Genomic DNA, 20,325 nt, shown 5'->3' on the forward strand with positions numbered 1-20,325 from the left:
ACTTACTCTTAACCATCTTCCACGCTTCAGGACAAGACCCTCCTTACATCGGTCACTTCTGTGGAAACAGAGCAAACTTCACAAGAAACAGCACTTACTTCTCCAACCTCAAATCACTCTTATCTACTCTCTCTTCCCCAAACGCTTCTTACGCCACAGGTTTCCATAGCGCCACGGTCGGGAGTGGTTCCGACACTGTCACAGGCCTTTTCCTTTGCCGTGGTGACATCATTCCCGAAATCTGCAGCGACAATGCTCTCTACGCCGCCGACGATGCTCTCACACGTTGTCCTGACCAGAAAGAGGCTACGATTTGGTATAACCCTTGCACGCTTCGATACTCCGACCGGAACATCCTCTCTACGTTGGCGACTAGTCCTGGCGTTCTGTTGACCAACACCAACAACGTAACAGCTGACCTACGAGACCGGCTCGGAGAAGTTCTCAACTCAACCATGAACGAGGCGGCGATGATCGCCGTGAATAGTTCTCGTAAGTTCGGGCTAAGGAGAGCGGATTTCACACCGTCCAAAAGATTCTACGGGTTGGTTCAGTGCACGCCTGATCTGACTAGTGATGAGTGTAACGTTTGTCTTCGACGAGCCATTGATGGATTGCCTCGTGAGCAAGTTGGTGGAAGGAATCTTCTTCCAAGTTGTAACGTAAGGTACGAGCTTTACCCATTCTACTCAGAAACCTTAGCTCCTCCACCACCACCGCCAATTTCAGATACGGCCTCTCGTAACACACCGTTGGCACAACCGCAATCAAGACGTTATAGAAACTCGACTTCTTTAATCATCGCAATTGTTGTGCCAATTGTTTTTGCGTTACTTCTTTTCGTAGCTGTTCAATTTTACTTCTTAAAGAGATCAAAGAGAAGCTATGACGGTTCTGCTTCTGATGACGGTAATATTAGTTTCAGGCACAACCAAAATTTTATATTTGTAACTAGAATATTGTTTCACAGGAAAAATATTGTTGTGTATGGGTGGGTGCGCAGGGTCTCTACAGTTTGATTTTAAGACGATTGAAGCAGCGACAAACAAATTCTCTGACAGTAACAGGCTTGGTCAAGGAGGATTTGGCGATGTTTATGAGGGTATGCTACCAAATGGAACAGAAGTTGCTGTAAAAAGACTATCAAAATCTTCAGAACAAGGAGTGGATGAGTTCAAGAACGAAGCTACTCTTGTAGCAAAGCTTCAGCATAGGAATCTCGTACGGCTTCTCGGGTTTTGTGTCGAAGGAGAAGAGAAGATACTCGTCTACGAGTTTGTCCCAAACAAAAGCCTTGACTATTTCCTCTTTGGTTGGTTTGCTTGATCACTTTATTTTAGTCTCTTAGTTCATATTATAGACAAAAGCTAAAGGCTAATTGGTCACATTAGATATATATATATATATATATATTAATTTGTGTGTATGGATTGGTGCAGATCCTTCAAAGCGAAGTGAGTTGAGCTGGAAAACGCGACACAAGATTATTGGAGGGATTGCTCGAGGAGTTCTTTATCTTCATCAAGATTCACGGCTCAGGATCATACATCGTGACCTTAAAGCTAGTAACATCCTCTTGGATGCCGATATGAACCCCAAAATTGCAGATTTCGGGATGGCAAGGATTTTTGGGATGGACCAAACCCAGTCTAATACAAGCAGAATCGTTGGAACCTTGTGAGTGATGATTTGTGTCGCATATTGATATTATCCTTGTTATATATCATGGTTTATAAAAGTTTAATAAAATTGCAGTGGTTACATGTCTCCGGAGTATGCAATGCATGGACAGTTCTCTATGAAGTCTGATGTCTATAGCTTTGGAATTATAGTTCTTGAGATAATAACCGGCAAGAGGAATAACAACTTCAACCAAACTGATGGTGATTCCGACTTGGCCTCATATGTGAGAAACCATCAACTTAATTATATTAATCAAGTCTATTTCCATAATGATGATAAATAACATTGTGGGGTTAATCATATATGTAGTCATGGAGAATTTGGAAAGAAGGAGTTGCTGAAGAACTGGCGGATCCAGCAATAAGGGAGAGTTGTGAGAAAGATGAAGTTATAAGATGCATCCATATCGGCCTACTATGTGTTCAAGAAGATCCTGCAGATCGTCCAACAATGGGAACCATTGTAATGATGCTTTGTAGTAGAACTATGAGCTTACCAGATCCTCACCAACCAGGATATAGCTTTCCTAATCAAGATGAATCCGAAACCACCAATGCAGTATATGTCTCAGAGTCTAATATTGATGACTCATCCATCACAATTACTCTTCCTCGTTGAATATTCTTGTTTGGGATTATACGGACAACATTGTATACTCTTAATTTACTACCCTTACGTCTTGGTGTTTGACTATAACGTTGTCCACAAAGTTCTGGATGCATGATGAAACATTATCTATTATATATTGATTTGGATATGTTATCAATTCTAGATGTTGATGTGTTAGACTTGGACTTTTTCAAATTGGTTGTTTCTTTTTATCGTTTAATACAGTTATCAGTTAAATATAGTTTATCTTTTTTTTCCCTCTAGTATAAATGATCAAATTTACGACAGCCAAATCTGATTCCTACAATTATTAACGGTTGGTGCTTTCACAGACGGCCCCATAGTTGACAGTTCTACATGCATCAAAAAAGATTATGCTAGAAAGTTTTACAAGCACCATATTCACGGTTGACAATTCTAACCTTATAAGAAGGACCACGGCGAATGAGTCTCCAAGAATTTGCAATAATTCGCATTACGGAAAAACACAGTTTTACGGTTTTGGCGGAAAAACACAATTTTACAGTTTTGGCGGGAAAACATAATTTTACGGTTTTGGCGGAAAAACATAATTTTACGGTTTTGGCGGAAAAACATAATTTTACGGTTTTGGCGGGAAAACGTAATTTTACGGTTTTGGCGGGAAAACACAGTTTTACGGTTTTGGCAAAAAATGTGGATTCTCTAATTTTGGTTTTGAGGAGAAACTGTAATTACGTAATTTTCCACCAAACTCATAATTTTAGAAGAGAAATAACAAAAAAAAATTAGATTTTATAAAAGAAACAACAAAATAAAATTCAGATTTTATAAAAGAAAATAACAAAAATAATACTCAGATTTTATAAGTGAATAACAACAAAAATAAATTCAGATTTTATAAAAGAAAATAACAAAAATAAAACTCAGATTTTATAAGTGAATAGCAAAAAAAATAACAAAAATAAAATTCAGATTTTATAAGTGAATGACAATAAAAAAAAATGGGTTGTCCATGGTCATGACCATTTGGAAATGGTCTTAATGGGCATGGACACTTTGTGGACCATTGTCCATTTGGGACTGTCCAACTTTGGCGCATGCAAAAGAATGTCCAGATGGACTCGCCCAAATGGTCCATGGACGGACCATTTCACAGCTTTAATCTGAGGACAGAACCTAATACCTAATGTAGAAAAAGTAATTAACCTTTAGTCAACTACTAGACGGACCAATGAGGCTCCTACATTTATATTGGTACTTTTCATATTTTGATGAGTAGACCATAGTGTTAGTCAACTTATCTTTAGTGTGATTAAGATAACATTGAATCCCCTTCAATAGGAATTGTGCTTGGGTTAAGTGGCTCGATCGGATCTGCTTCTTGAGTTAATAAATGTAAAAAAAAAAAAGAAAAAAAAAAAGAGCTAATTTGGTTCTAACGTTCAACGAGGATATATATCAGTAATGGTTGCATTGTCCACAGAACAAGAGTTGCTTGATCCTTCACCGATAGATTCTTGATTTCGATTAGTAGGATTGCTGCGTAAGAAAAATCCTGGCTGTCGAGGCACCGGTAAACACATTGTGTTACTATCAAGCATAAGGATGATTGTTGACAAATTGGGACGGTGTGCAGGGTCTTCTTGAACACATAACAGACCAATATGTATGCATCTAATGGCTTGATGCCTCGGATAATTAGCTTCCAATGACTCATCCACTAGTTCTACTGCCGAACCATTTCTCCAAAGTGTCCAAGCCTGAGAAAATTATCACATATTTAGTTGGTGATCACATATTTTGACTTTGATCTTTAAGCAACTTTATTTTATATGTAACTCACATATGTGACCAAATTGTCAATGCCACCTTCACTCCTACTAAAGCTGCTATTCCTCTTTCCACTTATAATTTCAAGGACTAAGACTCCAAAGCTATACACGTCGGATTTCACAGAGAAATGTCCTCGCATTGCATACTCTGGAGGCATGTAACCACTGGAAAACAAGATAAACCAAAATTTAAATTTTAGGTTCACTTGCAGCAAAGATAAGTGAATTATGTATACTATGAATTTGATTCAGTAGAGCTCTACTAGGTCCCAACGATCCGTCTCGTGTTGGCTTGAGTTTGATCTATTCGGAAGATCCTTGCCATGCCAAAATCTGCAATTTTCGGGTTCATATCAGAATCTAAGAGAACATTACTGGCTTTGAGGTCTCGATGTATAATCGTGAGCCGTGAATCTTGATGAAGATAAAGAATCCCTCGACAAATCCCTCCAATAATTTTGAATCTTTTAGCCCAATCCAACTGATGTTGCTTTGTTTGATCTAATAACAAAACGCACAAGGCCAAAACAATACTCAGACTGTGTACATCACCAACATAATTTAAGATTATAAAAGAATTTTTGGTTACTTGCAACTTACCAAACAAGAAATAATCAAGACTTTTGTTGGGCACAAACTCGTAAATGAGTAATTTCTCTTCTCCTTCCACGCAAAATCCTAGGAGCCTAACAAGGTTCCGGTGCTGAAGCTTGCCTACAAGAACAGCCTCGTTCTTAAACTCTTCATCCCCTTGTCCTGATGTTTTAGACAACCTCTTTACAGCCAGTTCTGTTCCGTCTGGAAACATACCCTATCACCAGTAACTAGCTATAGTTAACAACTTAACAATCTGTGACCTGATCAATCTAGTTGATTCCATGAAAGACTTTTTCACCTTGTAAACTTCACCAAATCCACCTCGACCAATCTTGTTACTCTCGGAAAACTTATTTGTAGCAGCTTCAATCGTCTTAAAGTCAAATCGAAGTGAGCTTGAAGCTGTGACATCTGAACAAACACAAGTAGATTATTTAAGAGTCTCTTTCTCGAAAAAAGAAAACACCAATGATCTGATGAGCAACACATGAACTCACTTCCATGTTCGGTTCCTCTTTGTACCATTCCCCTCCTCCAAAAACAACACCAAACAAGTAGCAGAACCAGGACAACAAAGAAAAACGATACAGTGACAATAACCGCAACTTTCCCAGCCGTAATCGTTGTTTTATCTGCGCAAACCCTGATTAAATCATCAGTTGTTACACAAAAGCAAAAACATCATCACAAAATGTCTTAAACTAAGTTCTTACCTTTCTCTGTCTGACTAACTGGCGGAGATAAAGACGGAGGCAGCAGAGTGTTTCTACCAAAATTAGCTCCAGAGAATGGATAAAGATCCCACCGGAAGTAACAGTTAGGCCGTGAAACAACACCTCCTTGCTTCCCAAGGCAACATGACTGGTACTCGCTTAAGCTTCGGAGAAGGCAAGTCTTACAATCATCTGAAGATATGTCCGAAGTACACTGCATCAATGCATACACAACTTGAGAATCCCCCAAAGCTTTTGAATCAGCCGCATACGAATCAGAAGTTGCTGTTGCTATCATATGGTCAACGAGTTCAGTCAAATTCAGACCCTTGAATTCTCTCGAGTTGTTCACAACTAACGACGGCTCCAAATCCAAAGATCCAACAAAGGAACGGTTGGAGTAGCGGACGAAACAGAGCGTCTGGTTATCACCACGCCACCAGAAAGCTTCCCTGTGATTACGACAGCTCTGTAACAGCCCATCTGACGCAGCCTTGACGCAAACAGAACAGAGGTTGGAGTCAGCGCCAGGGATGCACATCCCTAAAGCATAAGATTTCTCCGGATCTTGACCAACAGAGGACGCGTAGAAGCCGTCTTGAGATGAGACTGTAGTGGGAAGAGAGGTAAGGATGAGTCGATGGTTAATACCGTAAAGGCTCTCTAGTCTGAAGTAACCAGTTTCCAAGCATGTTTGAGCACAGACAACACCAATGATCATTAGGTTGATGAAAACCCATAAGGTTGACGATGAATCTTCAACTATCTTCTTGCTCATATTCTCTGAAAATATGTATCCATGGAATCAGTTGAATTTTTGGGGTCTCATCCTCATCTCACATCCTCGTTACAGAATTTGAGTAAAAGTCACAAAGAATGAAGAAAAAGACAGATAATAATTTATTTTGATTGACAAAAAAAACAATAATAATAATAATACATTTTTAGAGTAAATAGTTTATAGCCTCCATTACAGACTGTGTTGTTGATCATGGTTCTATTCGTCCACATGTGTCGTTGTAATAAAAATAAAAAATGCTGACGAAATATCCGTTACAATGATATCTGCAACCGGTTAAATATCTTGTATACCAAATTTTGTATACTATTTGTAATTTGATATTGGCAGTGCCGGCTAAGGTTTTTAGGGGTCACTCGGCAATTTTTTTTTTAAATGAAAGACCAAATTTTTTTTTAACTTCTATTATACAGTAAAACCTCTATAAATTAATACTCTATAAATTAATAATCACTATAAATTAATAAATTTTGCTGGTCCCAAGTCGGGCCAGTGTAAAAATTAACAATATTCGATAAGATAATAAGATAATAATTTTTTTGAAATCTCAATGTAAAATATGGTCCCAATAATATCATAAATTAATAATGATGTAAATTTATATATATATATATATATATAATAGTGTATGTTTCTCATAAAACTCATTTCTATAGAACATTTGTAATGTTGTATTTTCAAACTATAATGATATCTCTAAAATATTTTATAACATGTCATACAAATAATTAAATTTTAAAGTTTTAATTTTTAGATATGCATCATTTACAATTTGATAATTAGACAGATTATTAAAATATGAGAATTAATATTATTATTATTCATAAATTTGAATTTATGTATGTCATGTGTATAAGTCAATTTGTTTATAGTATTTGTAATTTATTGTCAATAATGCTTTATAAATATTACAAGTTCAATTCCTAAACCATAAAATTTATAACATCCGAAAGTTTAATCTTATTTTGCTATAATTGTTCCAATTCATAATTTAAAAAAAAATAAACAATTAAAAATATATCTATAAATTAATAATTATTAATTTACACTGTAAATTAATAATTTTTAATTTATAGATAAATTAATATCACTATAAATTAATAAAATGTCTTGGTCCCAACATTATTAATTTATAGAGGTTTTACTGTATGTTAAAAAAAAATATAGATTTATAATATATAAATATTTGAGAAGATTACAAAAATTTATTTGCGTTCTACTGTTGGAGTTTGTTGAGATAATTATGGAAGATAAAGATTCTTTTTGATTACTGACTCATAAAAATAATCCTTAAAACATATTTGAATAGACTATTTTTGTGTTACAAATTTTGTTTTTACCTCTTTTATCTTACATTATTTTTTTGTGCTCCTTTATCTTGCATTATTTTTTATTTATACATTTTTATCTTACATTATTTTTTTTTGCGCCCCTTTTATCTTACAAATTTTTTTTTTCCAATATAAAAAAAAAATTATTCATTTCCTTAATCTATGAATCCGGGGCGGTCGCACCGCTTGTCCCCTATCTAAACCGGCACTGGATATCGGCAACCAGTTAAATATCTTGTATACTACTAGAACAGTGGCACGCATTGACATTATTTTACACAAAAATTGTGTATATTTTTAAGGGTTAAAATATATTTTTTCTATTTTTTGTATCATATTATCCAATAATAATATCTGTGTTATTTATTCACTTTAACATAAATAATTCACATCATATGATTTTTAAATTATTATGCAATTCCATTCTAATTAAAATAAACTAAGTAGTTTATAAAATTTATAAATATTTATAGAGAACTAGCTGAATACATATTTCGTTAATAGCGAAAACTAAATGTAATTTAAAATTATAATTTAATTAGCTTAAAATTATTTACATATATTTATATTTATAGTAATTTTGAAATTTATTTTTCAAACAAAAAACCAGTTCTTTACTCACAATAAATTTATTTTATGAATTTTCTCACACATTTTACTAATTTACATATTCTATCAAATATTTTGTAACCCCGTATTTATAATTATATCAATGATTTAACCTACTAAATTTTTATTAATTGCAATTATAATTATTTTTATTTATGTTGATATTTTTTTCACATCCATAGTATTTATAGCATCGAAATGAATTATTAATGACAATTAAATTTATAATAATTAATAAAATATATTAATATTTAATTATTGCATTTTTGTAACTCTTATATAGTTTATGTAACTCCTATGACCATGAAATATGAGTTGATATAAAGGGCAATTGCAAAAATAACGAATCCCTTATATAATAAAACGGAAGTACACGTCATTTTGTTGTAGACTATATAATAGGTATATTTATGATTTTTTGGTTATAAACTTGTGACATACGTGTATCATAATATACGGGTTAGTCTGAATTTTGGTAAGTAAGGATAGTATGAATTTAGTTAATTATAGTAACATATAAATCAATTATAGGTAACATTTAAAAGATAAGGAAATCTCTTAACCTAATTAAAACAAAAATATGTGATTCTTCTTTCACATTTATTTTATGGTCTATATTTAAATTATTTTATTTTTTTATCTAATATATTTAGTTAATAAAATTTATGATTTTTTCTGCATATGATGTAATTTTTTTTTTTTTAAACAGACATATATTGCTCAACTGATGAATAAAAAATATATACAAAATGCCCTACATCACCTAAGAAAACTAGTCAAAGATTCAAAGTCATATTAATAAAAAAGAGACCAAAATGATTCTGAATACGAATGAGCATAAACCTTATTTATCATGCATTGAAATTAAAAAATTTATGCATTTTATTATGGTTCTTTATTTTAAAGAATTTCAACTTTTAATAAATTTAAAAATTCAAATGTGTAACTTTTTAAAAATTTTAAAGATTATTAATATTTCAATTATTAAAACATTTATCTTTTTATAAAAATTTTAAGATATGAATAATATTTAAACTTTATAAGAAGTTCAAATATTATAAGTATTTCAATTTCTAAAATAATAAAATTATTCAAACATTTTAAATTTTAATAATATATAGGAATTAAAATATCACATGACGGGTTCGGTGCTACACGAGTAAAATGTTTGAGCTGATATTAATAGAAAATTAAAATATCATTAATTCGGTACTACACGAGTAAAATATCATCTCATTATTTTGTGAACTTTTTAAAAACTTTAAAGATTATTAATATTTTAATTATTAAAACATTTAATTTTTATAACTGTTTAAGATATTAATAATATTTAAACTTTATAAGAAGTTCAAATATTATAAGTAGTTCAATTTCTAAAAAAAAACTTTATTAAAATATTTTAAATTTTAAAAATACATTTAGATTTTTATGAAGTTTAATTTGCGGTGTACAACGAATTAAAATATCATACGACGNTAGGCAAAGATTCAAAGTCATATTAATAAAAAAGAGACCAAAATGATTCTGAATACGAATGAGCATAAACCTGATTTATCATGCATTGAAATTAAAAAATTTATGCATTTTATTATGGTTCTTTATTTTAAAGAATTTCAACTTTTAATAAATTTAAAAATTCAAATGTGTAACTTTTTAAAAATTTTAAAGATTATTAATATTTCAATTATTAAAACATTTATCTTTTTATAAAAATTTTAAGATATGAATAATATTTAAACTTTATAAGAAGTTCAAATATTATAAGTATTTCAATTTCTAAAATAATAAAATTATTCAAACATTTTAAATTTTAATAATATATAGGAATTAAAATATCACATGACGGGTTCGGTGCTACACGAGTAAAATGTTTGAGCTGATATTAATAGAAAATTAAAATATCATTAATTCGGTACTACACGAGTAAAATATCATCTCATTATTTTGTGAACTTTTTAAAAACTTTAAAGATTATTAATATTTTAATTATTAAAACATTTAATTTTTATAACTGTTTAAGATATTAATAATATTTAAACTTTATAAGAAGTTCAAATATTATAAGTAGTTCAATTTCTAAAAAAAAACTTTATTAAAATATTTTAAATTTTAAAAATACATTTAGATTTTTATGAAGTTTAATTTGCGGTGTACAACGAATTAAAATATCATACGACGGGTTATATGGCTAGACATGTTTGAGTAGATATTAATAGAAACTTAAAATGTCATTAATTTGGTGCTACATGGATAAAATACCATCTCATTATTTTGTTAACAATATGAATATTAGATTAATAGATGTATCTAATTAAATCCGATTAATTAATACTGTAACAAAATAATTAATATGCGGTATAGTGTAGGTTAAGTTATATAATTAACAATCAAAATACAATATATAATTTTAAAAGCTAAACAAATCAAATAAAATTAACAAACATAAATTAATATTTTTATCAAATAACTTGAACTGCAGTGTACCGCGGGTCAAAATCTAGATCTACTAGAATAGATCTTACAAAATAGATGTTATTTTCATAAGTTATATTCAACATATGATTTCATGGCACAATGTTTGAGCAAAAAAAAAAGTTTTTTTAAAACAAATAAAACAATCATATATATATATATAACACTTTAAATAAAAATTACAACATAAATAAAATAAATGTTAACTCGTGTTCTATCACGTGTCCAATTCTAGTTGATATAATATAATGTTACGCACTAGCCTAAACAAGGTTAAAGTAGAATATCAAATTTTAATGGTATAATAGAAGTATATATATCATAGATTGAAAAGAGGAAACTTATGGTTTCAGTTAGAATGTTACTAGCATGTTTTATCTTTACTATCAAAAATATTGTAAGCAAAATATACTAAAAAATAATATGAATAATTTCCAAACAATTTTGTAATATGAATTACAACGAAGAAAGATAAATATAATTTAATCAACTAACAGTAAATTTTTTTTCTTTATTAAAATTTTAAATAAAACATCACATAACCCATACAACGTGGTAAATTAACTACAATAATTCGAAAATGTCAACTATCAAATATCTGTTCAGACGTAACCCAGAATAACCCGTAGTACACTGAAAGAGGAAGCACGATAATACATTAACGGATAACGGAAAACAAAATCATGTCATCAATTAAACTTAATTAATAAAAATTAATTAATATTATCGTTAAAACTGGAAAAAAAAAATGAACCAAGTCAAAAAAAATTTGGGAAACCACGTGACAATTTCTAAAAGTTTGATTTGTGGAAATATTATTTGATGATATAAAAGATTAAAACAAATACAAAGTACCATAGAGTTATTCACCACTCTACTTAGGGCATCATTAATGGGAAATTTTTTTTTTTTGTGTTTTTAGATTAAATATATAGTGAAAATAATGTTAGATCAGTTGTTAAGATCATAGGTAAAAAAAATGGGAGAACTAATTATGGTGTTCTTAGAATAAAGATATAGTGAAATAATGTAAGATCAGTAGTTAAGATCTTTTGTTAAAAATTTCAAAATTTCAAAATTTGTCTCAAAAATTTTCAAAAATTTCAAAATAAATTTCAAAAGAACATACTTATATAAATTTCAAAATACAATACCAAATATGAACAGTGCTACTATGTTTGTGTGTGTCTAGATATAGGAACTTGTATAAGAGATTTGATCATTGGATGTTGCTGACGAATTTCTGGAATTGGTAAAAGAGAGTGGCCATGAAAATCTTCAAGATGTGGTTGCTGCAGCTAAAGCGATCAAAGACCTCGCTGAGTTTGTGAAGGGAAATATTGAATTCGGTAAAGAAACAAGCCTCAACCTTTCTTCTATGTTTTTGTACTGCACAGTAAGTTTGTGTATAGTTTAATGGTAAGGGTTCTCTTGGCTGCAGCCGAATCTTTATTTCGAGGACTTGAGAATCATGAAAGCTGCAAAGGTGCACACTACTATTTTTTCTGTTAATATGGAGCTAGCCCTGTAGTGTATATGGTGAAATCTGATTTCTGAGACTTCTTTCGTAACAACATAAAAATAGGTAACTTCTTTCATAACAACATAAAAATAGGTAACATAAAAATCTGTTAAAAGATCAGTTGGAAGTTAGCCGGACCATGAAAAACAACTACAAGAACAGAGATACGAAGAGTTTGAACACAAGAAAGGAGAGGAAGAATGGGTATAATAAGCTTGCTTACATGCATATACCATACACATGTAAGGGTCTTCGGATTTGTCAGCCATGTCAAGCAAATGCGAGTATTCCATCAACTGTTAGATACAAGAAAAACATAATCAATAGAAACCAAAAGATAAAGAGGTTCTTTCATTATAATCAAAATCTAAGAACACAAACCTCAGCCATCTTCTGAAGCATTGTCATAGGTTCAAAAATGATGACATGAAGAGTCACCATAGATGTAACATCAGAACCTATGTACTTCTGCATCATCTTCCAATATCCATATCACGTTCGTGAGCAATCCAAGAATCAGTTTTTTTCTTTTTCTAACTCTTTAGTAAAACATAACTCTTGCTTCCACCTTCCTCTTGTTGCTTCCTCCTCTGCATCCGCAGTACTTCCCTCTGAATTAATTACTTCAAGCCCTTCATATCCCATCAAACTAAACAAAAAGCAAACATAGTTGATTTCTTTATAACCACACACACAGACACACACAAAATTCCCCAATTATAGCTCAACAATTAAATGATTATAACATCCCAATACCAAAACGACACAATAGTTTCCAGCATAATAAGTATGTGAATCCAGCCCAGCTGAAGAACTGAGGATCCGAAAACGAGAAATTGTATTTGAGGATTTGAATTTGTTACCCGTTAACTGATTTGGACATGACCGATCCAAAACTGGTGATGGATGAAGCAATAGAGGCGAAGAAACCGCCACCGTTTTTTGGATCGTTAGAAGCCATAACCACCGCTGATTAGATCGATCAGCGACGGAGAAGACGAAGACGCCGAAGAGACAGAGGAGACGAGGTAATGAAAATGAAACGATCTCTCGGTTGCAAAAAATTTGTTTCCAATCATACTACACCACGTCACAGTAGAACAACCCAAAAAACAGTTCTACAATAAGATCAATTAAACTGATCTAAGCCCACTTTTTTATTTTTTCCAATTTAAATAAGCCTAAGAACACACTAAGTGTTACACCAATAAAGATGGCCTTAGCGAAACATGGAAAGTGGAAAGAAGACCAATTCTTTATTTGCATAACCGAAACAACTTAGAGACCAGGTTTCATTATTTTGTGGAAGTGGAAATAAAAGGAAAAGAAGGGATCTCGAGGAACCTTTTGGTGGGCTTTCGATGAAAACTATATCAAACCAATAAGGCCAAACCAATTAACTGAAAAACAAATAAAAAAACCAATCTAAACACACTGGGAGACAACAAATTAAATGACGAGTTCGACTTGAGTGGGTATACAGGCGTTAGTGTGATTCCACATATCCCCATTGAATTTTGGATGTTACTACGTAGGAGCTTAAAGTATCCGTTTTCTCCCCAAGTTGATCCGAATGAGTTACGTATAAGCCAGTAGTCTTGACCAGTTGTTGAGTTTGTTCCATACCCCACGACTAGTACATTGTGGTTTATCAACGTGGTATCACAAGGTCCTGCAAACACACCCTGAGGAAGAATTCACAAGACAATAAACAAAAACAAAAAAAAATGTCATCAACAACCTTGTGTAGCGATTCATGTTTAGCGTCAATTTAAGTAAAACAAAAACGTTTATTTTTGGTGGTAGTGTCAGTTGGGATTACATGTGTGTAGCGATGCATGTTTCTAGCGTCAATTCCAACAGCTATAGGTTGATTAGCAACTGCTTTCTTCAAAGACATCTCATCATGTATAGGAACACCCTCATAACTATCAATGGTAACTTTACGAGTGGTAATCATCTGCATGCATGATGAAAGAACACATATAAGTGACCATAATAAAACCTACCCAAAAAAAAAAAATGGTCATTTATATTTGGTTTTACATACCTCAATGGCCTTGCATGTGGCATTGTTTATGCCAGTATAAGGGTAATCTTCATCTGTTACTATACCACCTCTTTCCTTAATGAACATAAAAGCGTATGCTGCGTCACCTCCATCACATCGGTCATTGGCGTCTGTGGCGCAGTCGATGAGTTGTTGTTCCGACAAAGATATCAACTCACCGGTTGTGATCTGGTTTATACTTTCCACTGCTCCTGCCGCAGAAAACGCCCAACAACCTCCTGTGTATTTATCAGCCGCCAATGTCAACAGTAAATCGCAATCGGATATCAAATAATTGTAAGAAAAATGAAAAATTATATACCACAGTTGCTAAATTGATATTGATTTTTGACTCGTTCAACAACTGCTCCTCTCTCCCTCCAATCGACTTCATCAGGCAAACTATCTCCTTCCTCGTACCGATATCTATTAGTTGTATCCCATTCCCAGCGCAACGATAGGCTTGTCCTTTTTGTCTTGCCCCCCAAGTAAATATCTTGAAACTCATCATCTGTCAGATCTGCAAACTGGTTTAACCCAAGTTCGTAAGTCCGGTTCGGAACCGAATTGTGTTTTTCGATGAGCTCCAAGTTGTCTTTGAAGATCATGAACCGTCTCTCCTTCTCTCCAAGACCGTTATAGTTCTTCCCATTCCCCACAAGCCATTGCTCGAACATCTCTGCTTCATTCCGCTGTGATTTTGTTGCTGTTATGCCGCCGAAAGACAATGAAATTATTAACACCAAGAGGGTCAAAAGAGCTAGGTTTGTAAAACTTATAGTCATTGCTCTTCTGCTTTTCTCTTTGTTGTTGTTGTTGTTGTTTCTTTTTTTTTTTTTGATGTTTCACTTGATATTTCTGGAACTGTTAAGTCAAAGTATTTATAGAATGGAAATTTTTGGTCGTTGAGAGAAGTGGAAATATATAAAACAACCAGAGAAGTGGAGAGCGAGAGGTTGCAATTGGATAGCGTTTCCATCGTATTCGCGTGCTCTAACGTGTCGTCAAATATTATTATTAAAACACATAATTAAAGAAAAAAGTTTAAATATTGTTTCTCAATTAATTGGCACGTTATTAGAACCCATACAAACACATTAATGAATAACATTATTAATTGAGAATCATTAAATGATTGATCGTTTGTTTATGTTATCGTTATATGTGAAAAATTAAATGATAATATTATACGTATATATGTGCTGCCAGTGCCAATCCGACGCGTCATAGCAGATAGATGATCAAATCAAAGGTCTTTGGGTTTGTGTTGGATGGATCCTCATCATTCATCAAGTTGAATGGATTCTCGTCCAGAAATAGATGCTCTAACTTGGGCGATACGGAATGTGCTATACGTTTTGAAATATATTGTGTTGAAATTTTAGAGGTCATTGATGCTGTGAACAATTGGCCCAACTTTTACCACGAAATTATAAACTTTTAATGTGTTTTTTAATCTTCTTCTTCTTCTATTTTTTTTTTTAATTCAAATTACTCATATACCTAACCATACATCACAAATATTGTCCAAAATCGCCATGGTCATTCGTCATATCCAACAAAATCATTAAGGAACTCTCAGTTACCTATAACTGTGATTGTGACAGTCATTTTAGTGCTATTTCGCTCGATACACCGAACGACCTGTACTACTCTAATTATGCTCCACAAGGCCATCTACATTGTAATTTTGATTGCCAAAGCTAAACCACAAGGAGTAGAGATATGAGGATTTGACGGATCTCATCAGTGGGATACGCAACGTTAAGACCCTTATCTTGACTTCTTTTGCTGTCGAGGTCAGTTTCAGTTTATGATCTTCTGTCATCTTTTGGTTAGAAACAGTAAAACATTCTTTGTGTGTGTATGTTTCTGGCGATTTTGTTATGTTTGCAATGGTGGATTACTAGTGTTCAATAACCTCGGTGATTTAGTGTTCTCGGGTAAAAAAAGCGAGACTGGAAAGTGCTTCTACCACTTCTACTAGAGCGTTCTGTCGTTCTCCAAACCTTAAAACTCTGGTTCTCTAGCAAACCCATGAACAAATCTTACTTGATGTATACAGTGACGTGCTCAGAGATTTATAGGCTTTGGGAAAAAACTTATATAAATATGTTCTATGGTTAATAATATAGTCAACAAAAAAAATCCCAAAATATATTTGAGACCAAGATCTACAGCCAAACAAAGAAAATTGGAGCTAGAACCTTGTAAAATGATGTTGAGTAATGTGGCCTATAAAATTATGAAATAAATTGTGGCTTAGGGCATTTGCCCATTTTCTTAAGAGGTAGTCACTGTTGGACATGGGCTGCGCCCCAATATGCCACTCGGCCCAACAAGACGAATTCTGTGATTCCGGCCCGACCAAAATGGATGCAAGTCATTAATAATCCGTAAAGGGCAATCTCGGAAATTCACGATGGGAACCCTAGAAAACCCTCGGTCTACAGTCCGCTATATAAAGAAACAGTACTCACTGGAGAAAGGGGAGAGACTCGCGTACAATACCCCGAGAGCAATACTTTGCGTCTAAAAACTCTTGTTATTCTCTGTATAATTTTCTGTTAGCTTCCGAGCTCGTCGTGACTCACTTGTCAGTTCTCCTGTGAACTGACGAGCATGATCTTGACTCGTTTTAGTGACGACCTCGCATTCCTAACGTTAATAAAGAACAAACTTCACTCTTTCCCCATAAAATCGATATTTATTTAGTGTTGTGCAATCCCCAGTACAAACAATTGGCGCCCACCGTGGAGCCAGAGTAGAACACTTCTTTTTGACGAATCAATACCGACGGTCCTCACTTCCTCGAAATTTCAAGATTGATGACGAACCCTAGCGACGATCTCAACGAAGCAACAGAGCAACCGACGGAGCAACTAACGGAGCAGCGATGGGGGCGAACGAGAGCACAAACCGTACCGCCTCTACCCTCTTCAACCGTCTCAGCCGAAGGCCCCTTGCCGAGCACGACACCTCCGCCAGCGCCCGATGCGCCCTTCGAGCCTCTTACAACTGCTGCAGCCGGACCCGGACCTGTCACCGACCAGTTGGTAACTGACGCCACCGCTCTCCTCAGCGCCGCCCTCACATGCGCTGCCGCTCTCCCCGACGCTGCCGCTCTCCCCAGCGCCACTCTCACAAACGCCGCCGCTCACCCCAATGCCGCCCTCCCTAATGCTTTGCCCGTCCAGAGGAGCGGGCTCGACGACCTGATGCAAGTCATACTCGATCGACTCGACGGTCAGGAAGCGCGAACAAACCAACGGCTCGAAGCAATCGTGGCGGCACAAGAAGCATCGCAAAATCAAATAAGCAGGCTCCAGCAACGACGGAGCGAGCGCCGGAGCGAGAACGACCATGGCGAACAGCATGCGAATCCACCGCCCCCTGCGCTGCTGTCCGTCGAAGAACGCTACGAAGGCCACAGACGCCGCCCAGCGTCTATAGTCGTAGGATCCATCGATCGACGTAGCAGGCGGGAACCAGCTGACGAACACCAGGACCGTCAAGGCCAGCGGAGCTGAAGCCCACGGACTCCGACATTACCAGCCCGACAGTCTGAAGGAGACCTCAAGGATGAAACAATACGGCGCCTCGAGACGATGCTCCACGAGCTCTCCTCGAGAGTACACCGGGCGACGAGCTCCGCTCCCAATCTCGATCGAGTACTGGAGGAAGTCCAGCGCTTGCCATTTACAGCACGGATCTCCCGCGTTCGCATTCATTACGTGAACAAATTCAAGTTTGCCCTGAACAAATCTTACTTGATGTATACAGTGACGTGCTCAGAGATTTATAGGCTTTGGGAAAAAACTTATATAAATATGTTCTATGGTTAATAATATAGTCAACAAAAAAAATCCCAAAATATATTTGAGACCAAGATCTACAGCCAAACAAAGAAAATTGGAGCTAGAACCTTGTAAAATGATGTTGAGTAATGTGGCCTATAAAATTATGAAATAAATTGTGGCTTAGGGCATTTGCCCATTTTTTTTAAGAGGTAGTCACGGCTCCTAAAACCTGACACATCATACGGATCTTTAATCTAGGTATTATGTTGTTATCTCTAGAACTATTATTTTTTGTTAGAAAAATAATTTTTATTAAATTAAGAACAAGAAAAGAAGTTCCAACAAAGTTTTCACGAGCCAAAAGTGCTAAAACTGGATACTATAAAGTTACTCCATTGAAGAAAGCTATCCAAGAAAAAGAAGTTTGGAGAAAAGCAAATAATAGAGACTTAACATCAGCGATAGTAGAAGCAGGCATACCTTCGACTGCAATTCCACAAGAATCTCTTGTATGCTTTATAGACGGATCTTGGCATACAGAGGTGGATAAGAGTGGACATGGTTGGATTGCGTCTATTGGTGATAGAATCTTGCACATGGGGCTAAAAGGATCGCGTAGAAGCCTATCTCCTTTACATGCAGAGTTAGATACCCTTATTTGGGCTATAGAGTGCTTATTAGCGTTGGACATGGATAAAGCTCTTTTTGCTACGGATTGTTCAGACCTCCTAAGGATGACGTCTAATATCGAGGATTGACCGACCTTTTCATCAAAATTGAAGGATTTTACTCATTTCAAAGATAGATTTGCTAATTTTAGTATTAGATATATTCCTCGAGAGGATCATATCCATGCTTATAAACTTGCGAAATGTGCAAGAGCACGAGATTTCTGTTTTTCCCATGTAAGATCGTCGGTACCTAACTGACTCTTTTTCGAAAAAAGTCATCTCCAATAATTTAATATATGGAGTTTGAATGTAAAAAAAAAATAAAGTTACTCCGCTGACTTCGTCAAGTTCTTTGTTTGACTTCACAAGCTCGATAATTAAAGGTTTTGACAAATGACAATCTTAGCACTTCTTAGGGATTGATAAGCATATGAAAAACAACACAAAACAAAACCAAAAATAACTTCAAACAACTCGCAAAGATGTGTTAGAATTTGTTCTTTCTTTCTGTTCTAATTTCGAGAATCAGACTGAGACCAATAGAGCAATTTTTAGGCTAATCATAAGTGTCTTTTTATCAGTTATGATGTTTTTTTTTTTTTTTTGGTCAAATCAGTTATGATGTTTAGGCAAGTCTTATAAACAAAAACTGATCTCACAGTAATGCAAATTCTAAATCAAAACCAAAATATGACTTCATNAAAAAAAAAAAAAAAAAAAAAATAATAAATAAATAAAATAACTAAAACATCATTACTCCAAATATTACAAAAGCTTTAATTAGAGACGAATGCAACAACTTGACTATAGCAATAAATGCAACAACAACTTGAAAGGGTCTTCAAAGCCAGTTCATGTTTGTCTATTATACGCATCAATCAAAGTCCAAAGAACTGAGGTGCCTCTCATTAACGGTACTGCAAAAACAAGAAAACGAAATCAGAATGAACAATCATGTGAGATGCAAATCAGTATATACATTCATAAGTAGAATCTACTACCTTGATGAATCCAATCTCCTTAGCATTGCTGCGGAAGCACTGTCTGCAGCAGTTCAAACCATACTTCCTGATCAGCCCGTGCGAGTTCCCGCACACACACGGCTTCAAAATACAGACAGACAATCATTTGCAAAATTAACAAAGTCAGAATCTTTCAAATGCCAAATCTAATACATAGCTAATCTCACAAGGTGAACACATAATCCAAATACAACAATCTCATAACAAAAGCTAATCTCTCGTACTTGAGCCGTATCTCACATGACACATCAAAATTCTCACAAACGCAAATCACAATTAACATAAAATTTCGACCGAGCTACACTATTCACTACAATGAATCAATAAAGGACACTGAAACCAAAAAACTAGTCAAAATCTTAATAGACTCTCATCAATAGATAAGACAAAAATCTTGCGTAGGTTCTATACATGTAAGAAGCAAACGAATCGGCGAGGAAGGAAGATGAATTTACCAGGTGCGGGATCCAGGGCCGTACTTCTTCGGATGAGAGTTCCAAACATTGGAGTGACCCATTTCGCCGATTTGATCACAGAGGAAGAAGGAACGGCGACAAGAGAGAGAGACCTTTTTTAAAACCCTAGAATTTTTTTTTAATCAACACCGACAATATTATACTAAAGGGCTATAGG

At 34.4% G+C, this 20,325-nt stretch overlaps 4 protein-coding genes across 4 annotated transcripts; 1 reads left to right on the forward strand and 3 right to left on the reverse strand.

Annotated features, from left to right (window-relative positions):
• On the forward strand, positions 1 to 2,454 carry LOC104780257 (cysteine-rich receptor-like protein kinase 10; the record flags this gene model as incomplete). Its single annotated transcript, XM_010504760.2, is given in 5 exon segments — positions 1 to 909; positions 1,004 to 1,312; positions 1,440 to 1,677; positions 1,756 to 1,906; positions 1,993 to 2,454. Coding segments are annotated over 5 exon segments (1,916 nt in total), but the record flags the coding sequence as incomplete, so codon positions are not given.
• Positions 3,563 to 6,320, reverse strand: LOC104780258 (putative cysteine-rich receptor-like protein kinase 35). The gene is made up of 7 exons (XM_010504761.2): positions 5,417 to 6,320; positions 5,201 to 5,335; positions 5,002 to 5,114; positions 4,707 to 4,917; positions 4,370 to 4,607; positions 4,118 to 4,271; positions 3,563 to 4,034 (listed from the first exon to the last, which is right to left on the reverse strand). Exons 1-7 carry the CDS (start codon positions 6,192 to 6,194, stop codon positions 3,717 to 3,719), a joined length of 1,947 nt encoding a protein of 648 aa, XP_010503063.1. The 5' UTR covers positions 6,195 to 6,320; the 3' UTR covers positions 3,563 to 3,716.
• On the reverse strand, positions 13,289 to 15,068 carry LOC104780260 (probable cysteine protease RDL3). Its single transcript, XM_010504762.2, has 4 exons — positions 14,522 to 15,068; positions 14,200 to 14,438; positions 13,972 to 14,109; positions 13,289 to 13,834 (listed from the first exon to the last, which is right to left on the reverse strand). Exons 1-4 carry the CDS (start codon positions 14,982 to 14,984, stop codon positions 13,523 to 13,525), a joined length of 1,152 nt encoding a protein of 383 aa, XP_010503064.1. The 5' UTR covers positions 14,985 to 15,068; the 3' UTR covers positions 13,289 to 13,522.
• Positions 19,382 to 20,284, reverse strand: LOC109132667 (40S ribosomal protein S29-like). The gene is given in 4 exon segments (XM_019244604.1): positions 19,382 to 19,587; positions 19,672 to 19,767; positions 19,770 to 19,773; positions 20,148 to 20,284. Coding segments are annotated over 4 exon segments (171 nt in total). The 5' UTR covers positions 20,210 to 20,284; the 3' UTR covers positions 19,382 to 19,578.

This window comes from Camelina sativa, chromosome 4, assembly GCF_000633955.1.
Source record: "Camelina sativa cultivar DH55 chromosome 4, Cs, whole genome shotgun sequence".
In the NCBI taxonomy this organism is placed as follows: domain Eukaryota; kingdom Viridiplantae; phylum Streptophyta; class Magnoliopsida; order Brassicales; family Brassicaceae; genus Camelina; species Camelina sativa.

Excerpts from the sequence above, each read along its gene's own strand:
- LOC104780258 (XM_010504761.2), bottom strand. The coding sequence starts at position 6,194 with ATGAGCAAGAAGATAGTTGAAGATTCATCGTCAACCTTATGGGTTTTC. Across the intron at positions 4,918-5,001 it reads GATTTGGTGAAGTTTACAAG|GGTATGTTTCCAGACGGAAC; the intron begins GTGAAAAAGTCT and ends TACTGGTGATAG. Across the intron at positions 4,035-4,117 it reads TTGACAATTTGGTCACATAT|GCTTGGACACTTTGGAGAAA; the intron begins GTGAGTTACATA and ends TAATTTTCTCAG.
- LOC104780260 (XM_010504762.2), bottom strand. The coding sequence starts at position 14,984 with ATGACTATAAGTTTTACAAACCTAGCTCTTTTGACCCTCTTGGTGTTA. Across the intron at positions 14,439-14,521 it reads ATATCAATTTAGCAACTGTG|GAGGTTGTTGGGCGTTTTCT; the intron begins GTATATAATTTT and ends ATAAATACACAG. Across the intron at positions 13,835-13,971 it reads ACATGCATCGCTACACACAT|GGTGTGTTTGCAGGACCTTG; the intron begins GTAATCCCAACT and ends ATTCTTCCTCAG.